General features: G+C 31.4%; 1 protein-coding gene and 1 long non-coding RNA gene across 5 annotated transcripts; one reads left to right on the top strand and one right to left on the bottom strand.

Moving 5' to 3' along the window:
* Nucleotides 1-7,302: 7,302 nt before the first annotated feature.
* Nucleotides 7,303-12,571, top strand: LOC114424944 (probable methyltransferase PMT20). Of its 3 annotated transcripts, none has more exons than XM_028391633.1 (8): nucleotides 7,303-7,564; nucleotides 9,238-9,523; nucleotides 9,616-9,764; nucleotides 9,898-10,093; nucleotides 10,308-10,518; nucleotides 10,865-11,537; nucleotides 11,642-11,719; nucleotides 11,828-12,571. In XM_028391633.1, exons 2-8 carry the CDS (start codon nucleotides 9,260-9,262, stop codon nucleotides 12,048-12,050), a joined length of 1,794 nt encoding a protein of 597 aa, XP_028247434.1. In that variant the 5' UTR covers nucleotides 7,303-7,564; nucleotides 9,238-9,259; the 3' UTR covers nucleotides 12,051-12,571. The 3 variants fall into 3 exon arrangements, with proteins under 3 accessions (XP_028247434.1, XP_028247436.1, XP_028247435.1); XM_028391635.1 differs by lacking the exon at nucleotides 7,303-7,564 and adding an exon at nucleotides 7,650-7,742; XM_028391634.1 differs by lacking the exon at nucleotides 7,303-7,564 and adding an exon at nucleotides 8,487-8,781.
* Nucleotides 12,572-13,803: 1,232 nt separating this feature from the next.
* LOC114367426 lies at nucleotides 13,804-18,513 on the bottom strand. Of its 2 annotated transcripts, XR_003657193.1 has the most exons (4): nucleotides 17,779-18,513; nucleotides 17,044-17,247; nucleotides 14,657-14,839; nucleotides 13,804-14,380 (listed from the first exon to the last, which is right to left on the bottom strand). It is a non-coding gene; the product is annotated as an uncharacterized LOC114367426 (long non-coding RNA). The 2 variants fall into 2 exon arrangements; XR_003657192.1 differs by having other exon boundaries at nucleotides 17,044-18,510.
* Nucleotides 18,514-21,020: the final 2,507 nt, after the last annotated feature.

Genomic DNA, 21,020 nt, shown 5'->3' with positions numbered 1-21,020 from the left:
ATCTTCTGCTAGCCTTTGGTTTGGCATTTTCCTTTTAACTATGTTTATCAAAATTGAAAAAACTACTCTTTCCTAATTGCAAAAGAAAACTGCTTAATTAGCTAAGGAAAATTAAAGTTTGTATGGTCAATTTCACAATTAATTTGAATAGGCCAAAAGGCAAAAACTTTACTATCTTTTGTTTGCTACTAGGACTTGAAACTTTGCTCTAAATTATCTAACAATGCTTGGCAAGTACACTTCCAATTGGCATATCATGACTTTGCCACTATTTGTATAGCTGTATTTTCCACGCGGTATTAGATTTCTAAATAGAGGGGATTCTCATTTCTAAACCGTTGACTAGTGGGCTATATGTATTACCATGCATACTTTAAAAAAATACTACGTTTGTTATATATTAACTAACTATCAGTCAAGAAAATAATATATATATATATATATATACTGGTTGAAGATGCTTGGCATCTCCCTCCTATATAATAAGTGGCCGTCTCAAACCCATATAAAAGAGGTGAAGAAAATTTTATAGGGATATTTTGTAACAAGAAAAAAAAATCCAGTCATCACGGTTTGCATTTTTGGATATATCTTAGAGTTTGTGACTTATGGAATTATTTTTTGTTTTTGTTTATCCTATCTATCATCTATGTCTAACTAAATCTCTTTTTGCCAAAGTTAAGTGAATTATAATGAAATTTATTATTTATGAATTGATTTAGGTCGATTATTAATAAAGTTTAATTTCCATATCCCTGTGTGTTTGGGCTTATTATTTCATAAAACTTTATCAACCTTATGTTGTGACGGTTTTTTAATCTTTAATGAAATTTTGCTCTATATGTGTGCTTTAAGACAAGAATCCTATAATCTTTTAGGGTAAGGATAGTTATTGGATTCTTACTATCATTAGGGATTTCCAATCCTAATGTTTATTAGTATTATTTTTTTTACTTTAATCTAAAGAAGGAGTTCTCCATTAAGAATATAGGTTTAATTGCCTAATAAACCAATATTTAAGTACATTAGGAATTCTAGTTGAAATTGAATGAAGCCTAATCCCAACACTTACATCAATTGCATCAAACTTACTTTCTATGCCTTTACAAAAAAAAAAAAAGTCCCATGTTTTCTTTGTGCTCTTATTTCTAAAAGTATAATCCAAAAAATAAATATTTTTTTATTTAATCTTTAATTATTATTTCCCTCAAGTCTCAACGATTCTGAATTCAAAATCAAACCCTTGTTCCATGTTTATTCCTAGCTACTAGATATGTCTGTGAACTGTAAGTCAACCTTCAATTTCTGAAAATGATATTCAAACCTAACCATTTTAATTATGATCACATCATTTATCTCCCTAAATTTATTGAACATGGTTTTCACTTGCATGGAAGACAAGCCTTTGGGACGTATGTTTCACCTAAAGGGTTTTTGAGTTGGTCCAAACCATTTTAGCCGTCTTATATGAAGGTTGGGTTAGTTCAACTTTTAAATGAACTATAACGTCTTGATTACAGTTTGACAGGTATTAATTAATGACGACAATATTTTATAGGATAAATTAGTTTTTTTATTCAATTTGGTTATTTAGTTTTTTTTTTAATTTAATCTTTTAATTTTTTAAATCGATTGAATTTGATCTTATTATATTAATTGTGTCAATGGTGTTAAAAAATTATATTTTGTGACGATTTAAAAATATTATTGAGTGATTTTAAATCATCATAAAATATATATTTCTTAATATTATTAATTTAATTTAAAAAATATGATCAAATTGAATCCGTTTTGAAAATTAAAGAATCAAAATAAATTTAAATAATAAATTAGGCAAGTAATAAACTAATTTAACCTACTTCATATTTATGCGCATATACACCATGTGCATTTTGACATATAGATCAATTACTTCATATTAAATATGTATAATTCAGAATAATAACTTATAATGTGTTAGAGACTCACAGCGTTAAGATTAGACTTCTAGAGCCAATTTCAGAAAAAGGAAGTTTAAAAAACTAGATGTTTGGTAGAATTCCTGTAATTTTACTTTTACATACGACAGTGAATGGTTCAGGAAGAACATAACATAAACAATAAACGAGAGTGCCAATTCCCACTTTTGACTCCGTAGATACGCTTTCTTAAGTCCTTAACGTTGTTTTCTTTTCTCTTCCTAACTTGTCATTTTCTGTTTGAGGTGAAAATAAAAATGAGGAAAAACATACTAATGCATGTACTCTATTAAGTTGCAAATATGTATAGATTTTTATAAGAGGGGTTTCGGTTGTAATTCACAAAAATAAAAATACTAAGAATACATAACAAAGTGATGACGAGGACACGAGGTGGGTGTCGAGTGTTGACAAAGGAGATTTGATAGAATAAACATATTGGCATTAATTAATTAATTAAACCAAGTCAATAACCATACCCTTCTTTTACTTTCTTTCCTATTTTTTTATGCTTTGTTATTTCCTTCTTTATCTCAACTTATTGTTGTTAATACAAAATCATAATGGAAACAGCATATATGTTTTGAGAAACATAAACAAAATGTTGGGGACGGAAGAACAAAATACAAGAAAACCGTGTCTGTCTCACAAAATTCAAGAAGAAATTAAGAATTGTTAAAAGGGAAGAGGTTGTTCATGAATGTCAGTGATGTTAATACTAAAATCAAATTAAGAAATAGAAAAGGTGACATGGGCAGCACCGTCGGGGACAGAGAATCATTTAACAAATGTAGGAACGTGACTACGTCAACCCACTCTGCCTCATTCTCGTATATGCAATTATTAGACAATGCTGTTGTTAGTGCTGAGGTTGTATTCATCCATCATCTTCGTGCTCATTTTTCTTTCCTAGGCTTAATATTTAATAATATGTAAGATTCCTTCATATGCTTCAATAATTTATATAAATATAATGATAATATAATTTTTATTATAATTATCTTAAGTAAATCAATTAATAGTGTCAAAAAAATTATATTAATAATGCATGAAATTAAGTTAATTTTTTTTACATGCAGTATAAGTTATTTCATAAGCTTTTTCACAAATATGATTTTCGTGAAATGCTCCTTGGTCAAATGCTCATCGAATAATTTCATCATATTTTTATTTCTTCAGCCAAAATAGAATTCGTATTGGTTTTACGAAACAATGTCATGATAGTTATTTATTTGTTTTTTTAATATTAGTTGATTGAATGATATGGCTGATGAAGTATATTATTATAAATTTAAATAGTATTATTGAACATAATTTATATAACTAATGTAAAAATAGTATATGATGTATGAAAAATAATAACCTTAAACAACTTCACCACATCTATCTAACAATACATGTATCCTCCTCTAATGTATACAATGAACATTAATAAGCTTTCATTTAATTTTTCAATTTGGTGTCGGCAGTGAACTCGATCGGTTTGAAACTTGAGTTGTGTCAAGTGTCAACTTTTGCGGGCTTCGCCATCACATAGATAGATCCAATCTGATGATTTTGGCTTAAAGTGACGACTGATTATTATTCTTTTATTTTTTATGATAACAGCCAACATTGATTTTTTATTTCATATATTTCTCACCACAATCTACTTAGGAGAAAGCCAAACTGGTCCTAGTTTTTCTTTGTTGGTTATTGTTTCTACTATTGATTTTTTATTTCATATATTTCTCACCACAGTCTACTTAGGAGAAAGCCAAACTGGTCCTAGTTTTTCTTTGTTGTTATTGTTTCTACTATTGATTTTTATCGCCCTATCTTTTATTATTATTTTTCCCTTGTGATTGTGACGCATTGATTTTTTTCAATCTTTTTAACATGTTAAGATGGAGATTTTCGCTAAGGTTAATTATTCGCGACAAGCCGACAAAGTCCTCCTTTTCTTTCTATCATTTTTTCTTTTGTATCTTTCGATTTGAACATTTAAAATAATTTTATTGCTAATACTTTAGATTTGTGAAATTTAGTTTTGTTTTGAGTTTATCCAATTTGCATTTCTGACACTTTCAAAGTTGGTGTGTGTGTAGTCCTTAAAAAAAATTAAAGGAAAATGAAAAATATTGCAAATGAAGTAACAGAATCTAAACAATCCGAATTTGTCAAATAATGGAAATATATCACGGTGGTTGTTATCATGACAAGCATGAAGCATGGCTTGGTTTTCTGAAATTTTAATAATGATTAGCTTAGCTCTAGGAATTGAACAAGTACTATACATGTTTCTTGTGGTCACCGCTATATATATTCACATACTAATCATGATTTAGATCCCAGTAGGATATCCAACTATGTTATTAACCTATATGTTTGGTGAACTTGCAGAATACATATTTCGTAGCTTACAGAATGAGCAAGCAAGATAACAACTACTTGATGGAAAAAGATTTTTTAATGTAAAATTTAGTTTTGAAAAATTATTTATTAAGGTTTAGCAAATGAAATGCAATGATTAAGTAATGCAGTATCATTGTTTAAATATAAGGAAGCCAATTAACTTAACTGGTGCTATTTTTTGTTCTCGTTTATCTATTCAATAAGTTAATAAAATTAATAATATTTATTTGTCCATTTAAAAGTTCAAGATGATATTAATTATATTCTTATATCACATAATATTTCTCAAATAATTAATATTGAATTCTCACTCCAATATTAATGGCATATGGTATATATTAGAGTAGAGTGAACAAGCGTATAACAAGGAATTTAAAAATAAATAAATAAGAAAGGTGGAAAGATTAATTGCATTTCTTTAGCAACATTCTAAATCAACTTCAGCACATCAAAATTATTTATCTTCTCAAGACCCCCCCCCCCCCTAGCTAATTTTCTTGAACCCCGTGGAAATATATACATACATTTTTTTGGCAAGAATATATATATATGTATATACCTAGTGATAAAAAATTAATATTTTAGGGACACAAATTTTGGACGTTTATATAATCAATGTCACTTGCACACAAAAAAGGAAACTACTATGAAACTTGATTTCGAACGCAACAACAATACCCTTCATAAGTCTATGCAATATATATAATACTATGTTGCTTTCGTAATTTAATTAAGTGTGTTCCTTAAGGAATGCTGTTCACTTCTCCCCATGTTTATAGTTTTTATTGTGTTTGTGATAAGTAATCCATCTATAGAACTTATGTAGTTCTATCACTTTGCTTAAGAACATACACTAAGTATGAAGCTTTTGTATCTAGGTAAAAAATAGATCAAATTAATTCAAAATTAGTTTTTTTTAACCACAAATATTATTTGTTAAGGATAATTTTATTTGAGTCGAATAAAATTATTATGAGTGATAAAACTTTCTCTTAAAATATTTAACACATTTATATATCTAAAACTTAAGTCCAAATCCTTTTAAGTTGGAAAATTTTAAGTCAATTGATCTACATGCTTGATGATAATTTAAAATTAGATAAACTTTTATTTAATTCAAAATTATTAGTTTAAGACTTAATAATTAATTTGTTAAATTTGATTTTTGAATTAAATAAGGTGAAATTTATTTAAAATTAAACTCATTAAATAAATGATTATATATAATTTGACTCATTTAATTCATCCAATGGATGATAAATGAAATTCATTTTACTTTTTTTTATTGGAAGCACAAAAGTATCTCGTAAAAGTTATGAGGCTAATTCTAAAGACATAAAAATCATTTAAGTGAGTTTTGTCTCTATCAACAAAAATCATTTAAATGAGTTTTGTCTCTATCAACAAAATATTTTTCATACACACATGAATCAAACCATATTTCAACGTGCTAAAAAAACTCATTTATCTAGAAACTATGTTAATCCATAAGATTCATTTCACTTTTAATAATATTATTTTGCAGGGGAATGAGTCTTTTCTTATAAATTTTTCACTTAACTTCTCCCTGAAAAAATACCTAACATCCAAACCTTAATATCTTATTTTTTATCATTTAAATTTCCTTTCTCTTATTTATAATTAAAGGTTGAGATTTCATATACTAAAAATGTCACAAACCTGCTTTGTGCAGATAAAAGAAGCAAAGGAAAGAACATGTTTTTTTTTATTTTTTTATGAGCATGGGTCCTTTTAGGCAAGGAAAATTATTTAAAAAGAAAAAATGTACATGTACAGATGTACTCCATGCTGTTATCATGAAAATGACCGCCAAGGTTTTCCATGAATCATACCCTCGTAACTGCATAGGTTAAAGTGAGCACACTCATCGTCCATGCAAATTGAACCACAACCATAGGTACGGCATTCAAATCAGCTTTATTTTCCCCATAAAATATGAACAATTCTATCAGTCCGTACAATCAAAAGAGTCATGACTTTTTTATTTGCACACAGGAAGTAAACCACTACGGAGGTGGCCCTATAAATGTTTTTATTTCTTATATACTTTAAATATTATTTATCACTAATGAATTACTATATGTAAATATTGCTAAGTAATATAACTTATTTTTATGAATTTAATTAAAATTTACAGACATTATAAAACTTTTAATTTTATTTTTCAATCACATAAATTCATTGATAAATTCATTAAATTTTATAGTATTTTTTATAAAAATCAAGAAAAATAATAATTGATAGAATCAAAACTTTCACACTAACAATGCATAATAATAATAATAATAATAATAATAATAATAATAATAATAATAATAATAATAATAATAATAATAATAATAATAATAATAATAATAATAATAATACTTTTATTTGATAAATTTCACATAAAATTTATGTATAACAAAAAAATAGTTAATAAAAAACATTTTAATAGAATTTCTTGTCATGCTAATCATAAAATACTCTCTTTGGTATACCACAAATTTAGATAGGATGTGGTCAGTTTGACATATTTGATGTAGTCAATAAACTGTATATCATCCAATCTCCATCAAATGACTTAGAATGAACTGATTTGTACATTTTCTTCTCAAACTTTGAACCGTTGAATGGAAATTAGAGACACATAACATAATTTACGGACAATACTATACCAAACGCACCAAAATTCTCAACTCGCAATCAAATCTATAGACGAAAGTGTTAATCTAACTCATTTAGGGCATCCCATATTTTTAGATTCAGCGTCAACACGGAATAATCATACGGCAATTAATAATTATGTTCACAAACAGTATACTATTAAAAAAAACCATTATTAACTTTGATTACATGGTAACTTTAATTTTTGTTTGTTTGGCACTATTAATGATTAATTATTAGATGATGGAAGGAGAGAAGAAGGAGGAAGAAAAAGAACAGGGGACAACGAGGCACATGGCGAGCAAATAGTTATATAAATGGTTGATCTATGTTTGCTTGAGCCTCACACAAATCTGACTTATTGGTTGGTCTCTTCAACCTTGGCCCTTCCTTCACTTTCTCTTCTTCTCTCTCGCTTACGTTCGCATTCACATTCCGTGCCAGTGTTTTAGGCAACACCCCTTTTACCACTTCACATTCTTTCAACCAGACACAGAGCCAGAGAACCCTGAAGAAGCCAGAGTCAGAGAGAAACAGAGTAATAGGTGCACATACACACCCTTTTCATTCTATTTGTTATCTTTTGTATTTGTTCTCTTCTATCTTCTTCTTTCCATCTTCAAAATCTAGATCTCTTCAGATTTGAATGGCATACTCTGTTCTCTCTGTTTTCTTCTTCTTCTTTTTTTCTGGTATCTTTGGATGTCCTTAACGCTTTTTGTGGTGAGTGTGGCGTGCTTATTCTGTGTGTTATCTTCCAAGCTCTTCTCTCTTGTTTCTCATTTTATCATTAAACTTGAGAATGGTGTGATCTAAATAGCCGACCTCATCTAGTAAGATGAATTTTTTGGTTAGATTTAACATAATGTTCCACAATCTTGCTTGAGCCGGATAGCACAGGTATTGATAGGAAAGTTTTTCATCTGAGTATTTAAATGTCATACTCTATCATCTCTAACTCTGAGTATTTAACGAAGATGCATTCACAAAACTTGAATTTGAGATTACTGGTTAAGTTAGAACAACCGTGCTTAATTAATCCACATGTTTGTTGATTGATTTGTTATATACTCGAGATGGGGTTCTTAGATTGTTGAAAAAAAATAATCCTTTTTTTTCTTTTTCAAAATGAATTCTTCTATTTTTTTTTTTTTTTTTTGAGCTGGGAAATCAGCACACCTTGTTTCCGTGTTGGGGATGATGGTCCTGTCTATTGTTTTCTCTCGGTTGTCACACCTGCATAGCCATTGGGGGATTTAACTTGAGAGTTCAGACAAAACACAGTGGATCGGGTATCACTGACACATGCATGATGGGAGCTTTTCGTACGTGTGAAGAAACATGTTTCACATTGGTGGCTTTTTTTTTTTTTCCCTTTTGCGTAGAAGAAGGGAATATGACACAGTATGGTGTGAGATCCAGCGCTTCCTGCTTCCTTATGCCCCTTTTTGTGTGGAAAGGGTCCTCACAAACAAGAACCGATTTTTTGTTGGCCCCCAGTGTTATGTGAACATCTTGAAGGCAATGTGACATGGAATGGAAAGTAACTAGTGTCGGTAGCAGTATCAGATTTCGTTTATTAATTAAAACACACCTTAGCTTTTTGCCCCATGTCGTTTTAATGCTTCTTGGTGACTGTGGAGTTTGGAGAATTGACCAGCTGGAATTAATCATCAATCTCCTTTTTTTTTTTTCCCTCTTTGCCATTTTTCTTATTTTCCAAAATTGGATCTACCATGGGAATTCGTGCCTTGTTTCACAGGTCAGGTTTATCTAATTTTATTTTTGGGGGTCGGTGGTTTGTGTTGTAGTTTTTTTTGTTTTACTTTTTAGTGTTTTTATGAGTGCTCAAGTTGCTGTTTAATCAACCTTGTTTGTTGTCTTTTCTTGGTTGTTGGTTTTTGGATCATGTTGCTTTTGTCAGTGTTTCTGATCTGAATTGTTGTGGCCTTTCCTTCTTTGGCTTCTCTAGTTAGATGGTGGAACTTGAACTTATAGGGTATGGCAATTCAGATCAAGTGGTTCTTTTTTACCAAATTTAATTAAGTCATGATTCTAGTCGTTGGTTCTTTGTTTGAATTCTTATTATAGGGGTGGTTAGAGTGGCTTTTGTAAGTTCCTGGTTTCCTTTTCCTTCAATCACCTATTAGAGAATGAGTAGGTGGAGAAAGTGGCATAGTTGCATTGCACTGAAATTTTGTATGTTGTGTTTCTGCAGATAGTGGAATATTTGTTAGACCATGAAGCATAAAGATGGAAAACCGATTAATCAGCCAAATAAGAACCGGACTGTGACTTTGGCAGTCACGTTTATTGCTCTCTGTGGTTTTTCTTTCTATCTGGGAGGAATCTTTTGCTCTGGAAAGGATAGTGTTGTGGTCAATAACATCCAGATGGCCCTTGATTCTCCTAAGGAATCCTCAGGTTCTCTGCAAGTTAAGCCAATCAGTTTCCCTGAATGCAGCTTGGACTATCAAGACTACACTCCATGCACAGATCCAAGGGTATTTATTAAATGGCAGTCATTTGCTAATTTATTGTAGGATTTGTAGAAGAATGCTTCATTTCTGATTGAGCATGCATAATAATTTTACAGAGATGGAGAAAGTACGGCATGTACCGGCTTACTTTGTTAGAACGCCATTGTCCTTCAGTTTTTGAAAGGAAAGAATGCTTGGTTCCTCCCCCAGATGGTTACAAGCCTCCAATCAGATGGCCAAAGAGTAGAGATGAATGTTGGTACAGGTATGATACTATATACTATACTTTATGAGTTAAATAACAAAAGGTTGGATTGATTCAACTCATTTAAGTAGCCTGCTACTTCTATATATGATTATGCTGTCCACTTCAACTTTTTCTGTTATCCTAATGTCAGGAATGTGCCGTATGACTGGATCAACAACCAGAAGTCTGACCAGCATTGGTTGAGAAAGGAAGGGGAGAAATTCCTGTTTCCAGGTGGGGGTACTATGTTCCCTGACGGCGTCGGTGAATATGTTGATTTGATGCAAGATCTGATCCCAGAAATGAAAGATGGGACTGTGAGAACTGCCATTGATACTGGTTGTGGGGTGAGTTTTACTTGTGTCTTATTTTTCTTGAGGTGTTTTTATTTCATTTAGATTATGGCAATGCAAAATTGCAATTCTCAGTCAACACTCCTTAAACATCAACTACTCTAGTTCACTTATTTAAATACTAATAATGAATTTCAGTTACTAATTTCAATCAAGATATAGACAAGGAGTGGCATCAATTAATCCACTTAACCCTGATTTGTTATAGGTTGCTAGCTGGGGTGGTGACTTGTTGGATCGTGGGATTCTAACAATTTCTCTTGCCCCAAGAGATAACCATGAAGCTCAAGTTCAATTTGCTCTAGAGCGTGGTATTCCAGCTGTTCTTGGTGTCATTTCTACACAGAGACTTCCTTTCCCATCAAACTCCTTTGATATGGCTCATTGCTCCAGATGCCTTATCCCATGGACAGAATTTGGTAATTCTTCAGTGCATATTGGATTTTATCAATTAAACATAAATCATTAATTCTTGTTTATGCTACATTGTTATGAATTTCTGTAATGAGTTTTAATTGGCATCTAGTTTCATCAGATCATACTATTCAATTTGTTTAGTACATTGAATTTAGATGAATGTAAAGCCAAACACATTTTATAATCATATTTCTCTGAGTTGATGAGCGATCATCAATAAGATGGTATACAATATGCCCTTGATCCTGTAACTAAGATTTAACATAAACTCAGGCAGAGACAATTTCATTCAAGTTCAAGCTAAATTTTCATTCGCTGTCTGATGGGGATATTCATGTTTGCTTTTAGGTGGTATTTATCTCATGGAAATACACCGTATTCTTCGTCCTGGAGGATTTTGGATTTTGTCCGGTCCACCTGTTAACTACGAGCGCAGATGGCGTGGATGGAACACAACCATTGAAGACCAAAGATCAGATTATGAGAAGTTGCAGGAACTACTTACTTCAATGTGCTTCAAATTGTACAATAAAAAGGATGACATTGCAGTATGGCAGAAGGCTAAAGATAACCATTGCTATGAGAAGCTGGCTAGAGAGAGCTATCCAGCAAAGTGTGATGACAGCATTGAACCAGATTCAGGATGGTACACTCCACTCCGTGCTTGTTTTGTGGTTCCAGATCCAAAATACAAGAAATCAGGTCTCACATACATGCCTAAGTGGCCTGAGCGGTTGCTTGCTGCCCCTGAAAGGATCACAACTGTTCATGGTTCTAGTACTAGTACTTTCAGTCATGACAATGGCAAGTGGAAAAAGCGCATTCAGCACTACAAGAAGTTGCTGCCTGAACTTGGCACTGACAAGGTTAGAAATGTCATGGACATGAATACAGTATATGGAGCTTTTGCTGCAGCCTTGATCAATGATCCCTTGTGGGTCATGAATGTGGTCTCATCTTATGCTCCCAACACACTTCCTGTGGTTTTTGATCGCGGTCTTATTGGAATCCTCCATGACTGGTAAGTTTGAATTTTTCATAATTCAAAATAAGGTTATTATTTATGAATGTATTTGTGTTATATCATATGGTATGGTATTTATTTTAAATTTTATTATTTGGTAGGTGTGAAGCTTTTTCAACATATCCTCGAACCTATGACCTCCTTCATCTTGATGGACTCTTCTCTGCTGAAAGCCACAGGTGAATATGTGAAACTCATTTACTCTCATTAGTAACATAAACATGGACACACTCTAAACTTCGATTCTTGAATATGTTTCTGACAATGGTTGTTTTGTTACATAACAGATGTGAAATGAAGCATGTGCTGTTGGAAATGGACCGAATTTTAAGACCTGCTGGGCATGCTATCATTCGAGAGTCCGTTTATTTTGTGGATGCCATTGCTACTATTGGCAAGGGTATGAGATGGGTATGTCGCAAAGAAAACACCGAGTATGGAGTTGACAAAGAGAAGATTCTGATATGCCAGAAAAAGCTATGGCACTCATCCAACAATGGTTCAAGATGACAAACTCTGGAACCTGTGCAGTGGTGAGAGGGGGTGGCTACAATTGTAAATCCAGAAGCAGAAGCAAAGGGAAGCGAATTCAGAGCCACCCTCAACTAAACATTGATTTATTCTATGATATAGAAGCCTCTCCGTCAAGTTCAAATTTATCAAATGAAGAATTGGTAACTTAATAATCTGATTTTGTTAAGTTATGTAGAAAATTTTCATATAGATACTATTCTTTATATGGCATCAATTGTATCAGCTACCACTCTCCTCTATCTATTTTTTGTTGTTGTTGTTGTGTAATATCTAAGTGAATTCATGTGAAGAAATGAAAGTTTTAATTCCGACAGAAAGCATATGATATGCTACCTATACATGAATTGGAATTCCTCCTTACCAGAGAATAATACAACGTTTTGTATTAATACTGGGTACTGTTACATTAGTTCTCTATGATCATTTGATTCAGTGCTGTATTTATACAGCTAAGCCATGCAATGCAATGTATGAGTTGATATACAATTTTTTTTTTATCCGGCTCTTCTTCCATACGCTTTTGATCACAGTCACCCTATCAGCAAGTTCTGTAAACGCAATATGTGCATTGAGATTTCACTTTAGCTACATTGGAACCTTTGGGTAAATCTATCCCTTTCGAGCATACTCTTAACATTTGTGCTCCTATAACTTGTAATGTATTTTCCATATTGGCCCATTGCTTCTCAAAATATTTGGTTATTGAGTTTGTTACTTAAGTTTAATCTGTTATTACATTCTTGAGGCATGAAGTGCAACTTATTAAAGGAACGCCCATAAAAGGATAGATGATTATTAAGAAGTACTAGTATTATAATATTAAAGTATATTCATTTATTCGTCGAAGTAAGTGCAAGTAGACATTCACATATCAAGGGAGTTTAATTCAGTTGGTTGAGTATGGTGTGTAAGTATTGTAAATCCTTTTGTATTTGTCTTCGACTTCTATAGATAAAAAAAGTAGACATTCACATGTATGAAATTTGAAAAATCATTATAACATTTTGATTTTTGCCGATAAAAAAATACAACATTTTAATCATAACAACAATCATAAGAAAGAACTAAGTTATGCAATTGCCTAACTAAAATTCTTTTTTTTCCCATGATCTACGTCCATCCCCTTTTGATTATTGTTTGAACTACTGTCAGTCTGTTACCCTACGAACAATTTGGGATGTTAGCTCGTTGGCAAGTGTACTAATTTGTCACAAGTAATAAAGTAAAACGAAAATTCGAGTGTCGAATTCACAGTAACGACGTTTGTTTGGCTTGTACTCATATTGGTGCAAACCCAATTTTTAAGCAATTAGTAAGAGTAGAAGAGATAAGGAATTGTAAGTGTGAAATTTGAGGGCAAAGGTAGAAGAGAAAAAAAAACAATAGTTCAAATACAAAAGATGAATTCAGAATGCAAATATGTTGGGGTCTATCATGTCAAAACTAGTTGTGATGCAATGTTAATAATTTTCTCTATCTAATGTTATTTCAGTTTTCACCCGCATCTACTATGACACTCTATCTTTGATTTTCCCCATGAAGAGCTTAATTTATTTATTTTTCTCTCCCAAATTTGCTTACAAAGATAAAAACAATAAATTATATTAAGATTAAAGATGCATAAAATAGGCTAAACAAATATCACTCTATTTCTAGTAATGATTTAGATGTCCTTTCCCAATTCTTAGAAAATAATCATTTTTCAATGCATTACCTCCTAAATAGTATATGAGCAATAAAAACTGGATTGCATTAAATAGATATTAGGAAAAAAATTACATTACAAGAATTGACCTGTTAGGCTCCCAACAATGGGGTTTAGCCTCTCATGGTCATGCTTTATACTTTAAGAGTTGATGTGAATAGAAGAAGAGAATGGATGGATAAAGGAAGAGAAGGGAATGATAAACATAAAAAAAAAGATTTTTCCTATTTGAGATACTCAGACTTAGGATGTATTCATTAGATAACTCTTAGTCTCGGTGTGTCTTTTTCCTTTGCTTCCTACTCCTCTTATAGGCCTAAGTTAGCTCAGGCGACCTCGTACTAAGCGGACCTTTTGGGCTTAACAAGTATGGTCGTGATCACGCCCTTAGCGCAGGATTCGCGCTAAGCGCACCTTTGACCTTCTTCGTGAGCCTTCTTCGCGCTAAGCTTGAACTGGCCGCTAAGTAAGGGGGCGCGCTGGGTTTGTCTTGTGCGCTAAGTGAGCTGTTTCAATCTTCAACATTTCTTTCAAGGCTTTTTTCTTCATGTTTTTGCATCAATCTTCTTTCAAAACACTTGTAATTTTCTTCTTTTGAATCCTGCTGGTCAAAACTTAAAATCCTAGTTATTTCATTAAAGACAACAATAAAGTAGAAAATTTATAATAATTCTTAGTCAAAATTAACTACTAATTAAACCTAAATTTCACGGTTATCACGGGATCATAAAATTGACTTAATTGTGAAGAAAGAAGCAAGGGAGGGTAAAGTCGTGAGTTTTAATAGTTCTCATTAACAAAAACTAACAACTAACATTTATTTTATTATTAGAGTCAACTAAGTTGACAAGAAATTGCACTTTAGCTGCATTGGCACCTTTGGGCAGAGTTGTGGTGTTTCCATGCGTTGAGCAAATATGTGCACTTAAATCGTATACATTGTTGGGTCATGTTTGGCATCATGTCAGAATTGGAAAATCATGATCTTCAGATTGGAAGCAAAAGCCACAAGGTTCTACAGCCAGGACTGATGCCAACTGCCAACATTCCCCACCTTAGCCTGAATAAATAAACAAATAGTATTTTTTTAGTATGAGAAAGAGAGCAGAGAATTTTTGGATGCAAAACAATGCATATGATCATAATGCAAAATTCTCAAGGCAAACTGCCAACTTTGAAGTGTGAAGTGTAAATGGCTAAGTGTATATGTTTGGAGAACCGGTGCCAAGGCCCTGAACTGTATGTTGGATCCAAAAGTACGCCTTTCCTTGTTTTTGAAAACATAAGTTGGGTTGCGATACCTGCAACCCAAGCACGCGTTAAATGCTCTCATAGTAGCATTTTTTTTAAGGTTAAATACACTTTGCCCCTGAATTGTAGGCTTATGTCAGCTGAACCCCCTAATGTTTTTTTTCCTTGTATCACTAATTCACTATACCCCGAGTAGCATGGTCCACGTTAAGAAACATTATCTATCAGTAAAAAAAAAAAAAAGACAAAAAAGATTTTTGTATACGAAAAAAATGAAAAAAAAAACTAAAAAAATAAGTTGGTTTTGGAGGTGTGTTGAAATTGAAACAGAGAACAGGCTCATGGGTTCCTTTGATTCTTTGCCAGAGCGTTCATTGATTTCTTATGTTTTCTTCCCTATCCAAATATGCCAACCAAAAAAGCAAACTCCTCTCATCTGTTTTTTAGAGCCTTTGTGATGTATGTTACGCTTAATATGAGTATTTCTCCCATAAGATTTTTTGTGGGTGGTTACCTACTAGGCTACTACAAAGATAAATTACTGCTAATGAAGGTACACGTTGAGAAATCTCACTTCTTCTGGCATGCTTATGGCAAATGTTACTACCACCTACACGGGCAATACTGGAGAGCAGCCTCTTTCAACAGGGAAGAAAGAATCTGTGTTTCAGATTCACAATCTCAACTTCTCTCAAAGCAAGACAGGAAGAAATAAAAGGGGTTGAAGGGACCATCAATAAGATATCAAACACAGAAGTTTTATGGAGGAAAAGGAATCACAATTTTGGAGCTAAGGAATTCTGTCACGTTTTTATGTGTCTGTTTTAGGTGGCATAGTATTCTTCTTATTCCTTGGCAAAATGATCAAAGTATTGAGTTTCATTGTCAGGCATATTGAAAGTTTTTTAAGCTCCCTATCTTGCCCCAATGTATGGAATAAATTTGGCATTTATGTTTCTATATATGCATGGAGTTTTGGATATGATACATGATGAATGTAAAGTGAAAACATGGAGCAAAGGGACTCCTCACTGTGAAGTGCTGGTGATTTTGATGTTTAAGGCATTTTATTCGAGTGAAGTGCATGCAAATGTGAAGTATAGCTAGCAGATGAATTTTAGACCATGAAGATTATGGATTAAATCCACCAGTACTTAGAACTCCTGAATATATCAATATATTATAAACAGAATTCATCAAGCACTAAATGTAAAAATTACTATTATCAGTCATGGTTACACATAGTAACAAGTGATCCATTGAAACCAATAAAGATTGAAGAAAACAGTCAGTAACACTTATTGGTCAATCACATTAATAGTGGAAGGAGAACTAGAAATCACATGTCTTAGATCCTGTAATCGTGTCAAGTCTTTAGGCAACAAATTATGCGACCTAAAATATTCCAGTTTCAATATTTGCAATTTCTTCAACCCACAAATAAAATTAGGCAAGCTTGTGACAGAATTTCCATGCAAATTCAAGTATCTCAAATGTGCTAAATCCTTTAGTGGGGATAACAGAGAAGAGCTTGTGCGTAGTGCTCGGAGACAATGGATTGATGGCAACCGACGAACATGCCCAAGATTAAAACCAAAATCAAGAAAAGTCCGCAAGGATTCAACTTTCTTAAAGGCAACCATATTGATGGACTCATTAGAATTTAACAAGTGTAAATGATGAACTCTACTTGACAAATGAGTCAACCACAATGCTCATGAACCACACATTCTTCACCCATAATAGACTGGGCAAGATCATGAAATAGATCATGCATCTTGAAACTTGTAATGATACCAAACTCATCTGACTTTGCTTCTTGAAAAAATGATCTATTGAAAAAATTTCCTTAAGATTTAATAAATCCATTAGCCACCCAGAGATAAATTAGTTCTTCCTTGACAATTTCAAAATCTTAAGGAAAAATTGCACAAAAAGAATTGCATCTTCTCAATGACAATTCTAAATTAAAATAGCTTAGTCTCAAAGCATGCATGATAGGAGTTTCCTCACCAGTGATGGAACTTTCCTTTCCAAAACTCACTTCCCGTATGTCTGGATTGCAAGTGGCGAAGCAACGCATTTCCTCACAATCTCTTTGCCGATTGCTACAAGCTCTTCCCTCTGTTCTCTATTTGGTCCAAATGCATAATGTTTCAACAATGACCAACTGTTCTATCAAACGATATGCAGGATGGGTTTCCATGATGGGCAAAACTGGTTAACACACTAACAAATTCAATAAGAGAGTAATAGGTCATGGAAATAAATTCTCTCCAAAAGGAAAAGGCAAGAACTTGTCAGAAAGACCAATAATATAGAGTATAAAATAGAAATCAAGAGATACAATTTGTTTAATGAAAAAATCCTTAATACAAAAATAAAAATTATGGGTCATTCAGACCAAAAAAATAACTCAATAAAGGTACAAGAGAGTCACCAATAAATACCCTAAAATGTGCTACAAACCACCAAATCAAAATAAAGCATCAATACTTACCATAGAGACCAGAAAATGAAATTCCAAAAATACCAAGTATAGAATACGAAACACTTATTTCTTTGTAGATATCATTTTGACAATCCAAAATGCTCTCTGGTGGTGGGAAAATCAAATGATTTTTTCTCTTGTGTCTCTCTTAATATTTTGTATTTTATTTTCCTGAGAGATGAGTCTCTTTCCTTAATCTGACTAATATTCACTTAAAAAAAGTGAGATAACATGAATCTTTTCATTTGGAACTTTACCCCAAATAGGAAGAAAGGGAAAAAAAAAACCCAACAAAGACTTGTTCAAGTCAAGTCTGAGTAGTGATTAAAATGGTAGCTCCTTTTCTTCCCCTTGCACGCTGCAACATTCCCTTCAACTCCTTCCATTTCTCTAGGTCTTCGTTCCACTCATCATCAAGAACAAGTAAATTCTAAAGTGTTGTTGAGGTTAGGATTTTGTCCCATGCTACATTCTATGATGGATTGCAGTATTGTCTTTGTGTTGAAATCATTAGAAACACAGACCCAAATAGTCCAGTCAAAATGTTTGCATCATTGAAGACCTGTTTGGCAAGTGTTGTTTTCCCAAGTCCAGCCATGCCAAATATGGGATAGATGGATTGTATTGAACATTCATCCAAGATATCATGAAGCACATATGCTGCATCTGTTAGTTTTTGCAGCCAATCCTTCACTGCATGACCTGTTACTTGTTTTTTCTCAGCACCCCAAAACATAGTAAATTCGTCTTGGGCAAAAAAGATTGTAAGTTTTCAATCACAGTTCCCAGCAAAGCCTCGCCAATTGGGAGAAACCAAACCTAGAATAACGAAAAAGCTTGCTCATGATTTTTTGGTTCTGGACAAGGAAGTATGGAGAACAAAGCTAAAGATTTTTGTAGTTATTTAAAAATTTATTAATTTGCATTGACTAAGTATTGAAGTTTTGGGTTGTTGGAGTCAATTATTGAATTCACAATTGGTGAATTGCGAGCGATGGCAAGAAATATAATGCAAGTTTCATCCTTTTTTCTTTCGCCAAGTGCTCATCTGACGACTCAACCCGAGCAACTCCTTGAATTTTCAAACCTTATATATTTGTCCATATATCCTAATTTCCTTGCACTTCTAACCACAAAATGACTCTCGAATAAATTTGTCATTTATCTGGTAAAATAAAATAATAAATAAATAGCACTGTCATTTTTTATTAGTCACAAGATATAATTATATGAATATGTGAGAAGAAATATCTAATGAGATAAGATAGAATATTAGGATACAATAAATGTATGATGAAAATTTGATTGTGAATTACAACCTAACATAGACAGCTAATCAACCACAAACCTCACCACCAATTAAGTAGCCAGTGGCCACTATCCTGACCGAACTTCATCCATTATTGAAGTTTCTGGTCCCAACTTCCCAACATTATGTACTGTACACCCCTAAGCCAAAATGCTCTTGACTCATATACGGTGCACAAAAATTGCTTAGTTGAACGAACAAAAATAATAAAATATGATATGATAAACATATAATTTTGACTAATATTGATTTGGTGAAATCATTTTTTAATATGTTAATCTTATATCTAATACTCATCTGTTAAAAGATTTTTGTGTTATAATTTCTCTATATTTTATTCTAAAATTTTCAAGAGAAAAAATATTCATGAGAAGTTTATTCATTATTGTTAACTATCATTCACGTCCCGTAAAAAGAATTAACTATCATCAATACGTTTATTTACATTAAAATGAAAGCTAAATTATAATTTTTACCTTCCTCATTTTTTAAACTTATGATTTTGATCTCTTAATTTTTAATTGTAATATTTAATTTTCTAATTTTATAAATTGACAATTTTGATCCCCTAGTAGATTATTAAGTAGTAATTGTGATTATTATAGATATTAAATTAATTATAAATTAAATAAAAATTATTAATCATTATTTTTTTTAATAAAAGACTGGGGAGTTGCATGTGACATTGAAGGTGAAAGGTGTTTGTAAAGAAGAAGAGGAACACAATGTTACATAGAATTAAGATTATTAATAATTTTTATTAATTAATGATTTTAATTAATAATTAACTTAATAACTCAATTAATCATAATTATTTGTTAATAATCTATCAAGATAATCACAATTGTCGATTCACATAACTAGAGAGACCTAGAGAGACCAAATGTTATAATTAAAATTTATGGCACCAAAACCATAAGAAATTAAGAAGAGAAAAATTGTAATTTAACCTAAAATGAGTATAATATTTTTGGTAAATTAAAGAAATGAATTACAGTACAATTTATAAACTTTTTTTCTTAAAGGAGAGAGGTATACATTTTAAAATGATTAAAATTTTGATTGATTTAAAATTATATAATCAGATATTAATTTAACCATGTATCAAACAAAAATATGATGTACAAAAAAATATTAATTTAAGTGTTTCAAAAAATATTTACATTTTATTATATTTGTACTAATTAATTTATAATAGTATTGAAATTGATCTGTTTTTTCTTTTGATCCTGCTCCACTTAAGGTAATTCCATCAAAGTTGAGTAGGATTATTAGTGGCAAATTATTTTTCTGAATTATCAACACAATTATTCACAAGACTCAAATTTAAACTATTAATTAAGTTTAGTATAAAAAAATATTATTAATTACATTAATTCATTTGATTGTTTGGTGGTTAGTTTTATTTAAGAAATATTTAAATCTTATTCTCTAAATTATGGATTTTAATTTTAATATAAGAGTATATTGGTTTAAATTGTTACCGTGGATATGAATTGATTTATTTAAGTATTTTTGTTTTGAATAACTTATAATGATATTGCAATTATAGTTGTTGATAAAAAAAAATATTGTAAATGAAAAAAAAGTAACATTATGATATATGGTAACAATTTTTCTTTTCAAAGTTCATGTAGCATTTATATCAAAACCTTTTTTTGTTTATAAACAAAAAAAAAAAAACTTTCGCAGGTGAATTATTTGTGACGTAAATACTTTCACAAAATCTATATCATGATTAGATGTCACGTGAACATGATTATAGGTGTATTATAATACAGTGATCATTTGATACATTAAAATGAAAAGCCATTATTACACTTACATGAGTGGCAAAACATCACAATAATATATTTGAAAGAGATAAAATACAAATATATTTTTCAAACGACATGTTAGGTTTTACTTTTCAAACGTGTTCCCCGTGCGTTCCGTACCAATAAATAACACTTATTTGAAAGAGATAAAATACAAATATATTTTTTAAATGTTTTTATTGAAGAAAAAAACTCAAAAATAATCCCTAAAAACTCTTGTTCAATATAGTTATTCTAATTTAGATAAAGTTGTAATTCTCAAAAAAAAAAAAAATCCTCTAAAATGTTTTGTGTTCTACCATTTGGATAATGGACAGTGATACTGCCACTTTTTTCACAATTAGAGACATTTTTATATTTTCTTTGACAATTC

The sequence above is a fragment of the Glycine soja genome, chromosome 9 (genome assembly GCF_004193775.1).
Source record: "Glycine soja cultivar W05 chromosome 9, ASM419377v2, whole genome shotgun sequence".
NCBI lineage: Eukaryota > Viridiplantae > Streptophyta > Magnoliopsida > Fabales > Fabaceae > Glycine > Glycine soja.
Note: the sequence above shows the minus strand (reverse complement) of the source record. Positions and strands in the feature narration are given on the sequence as shown.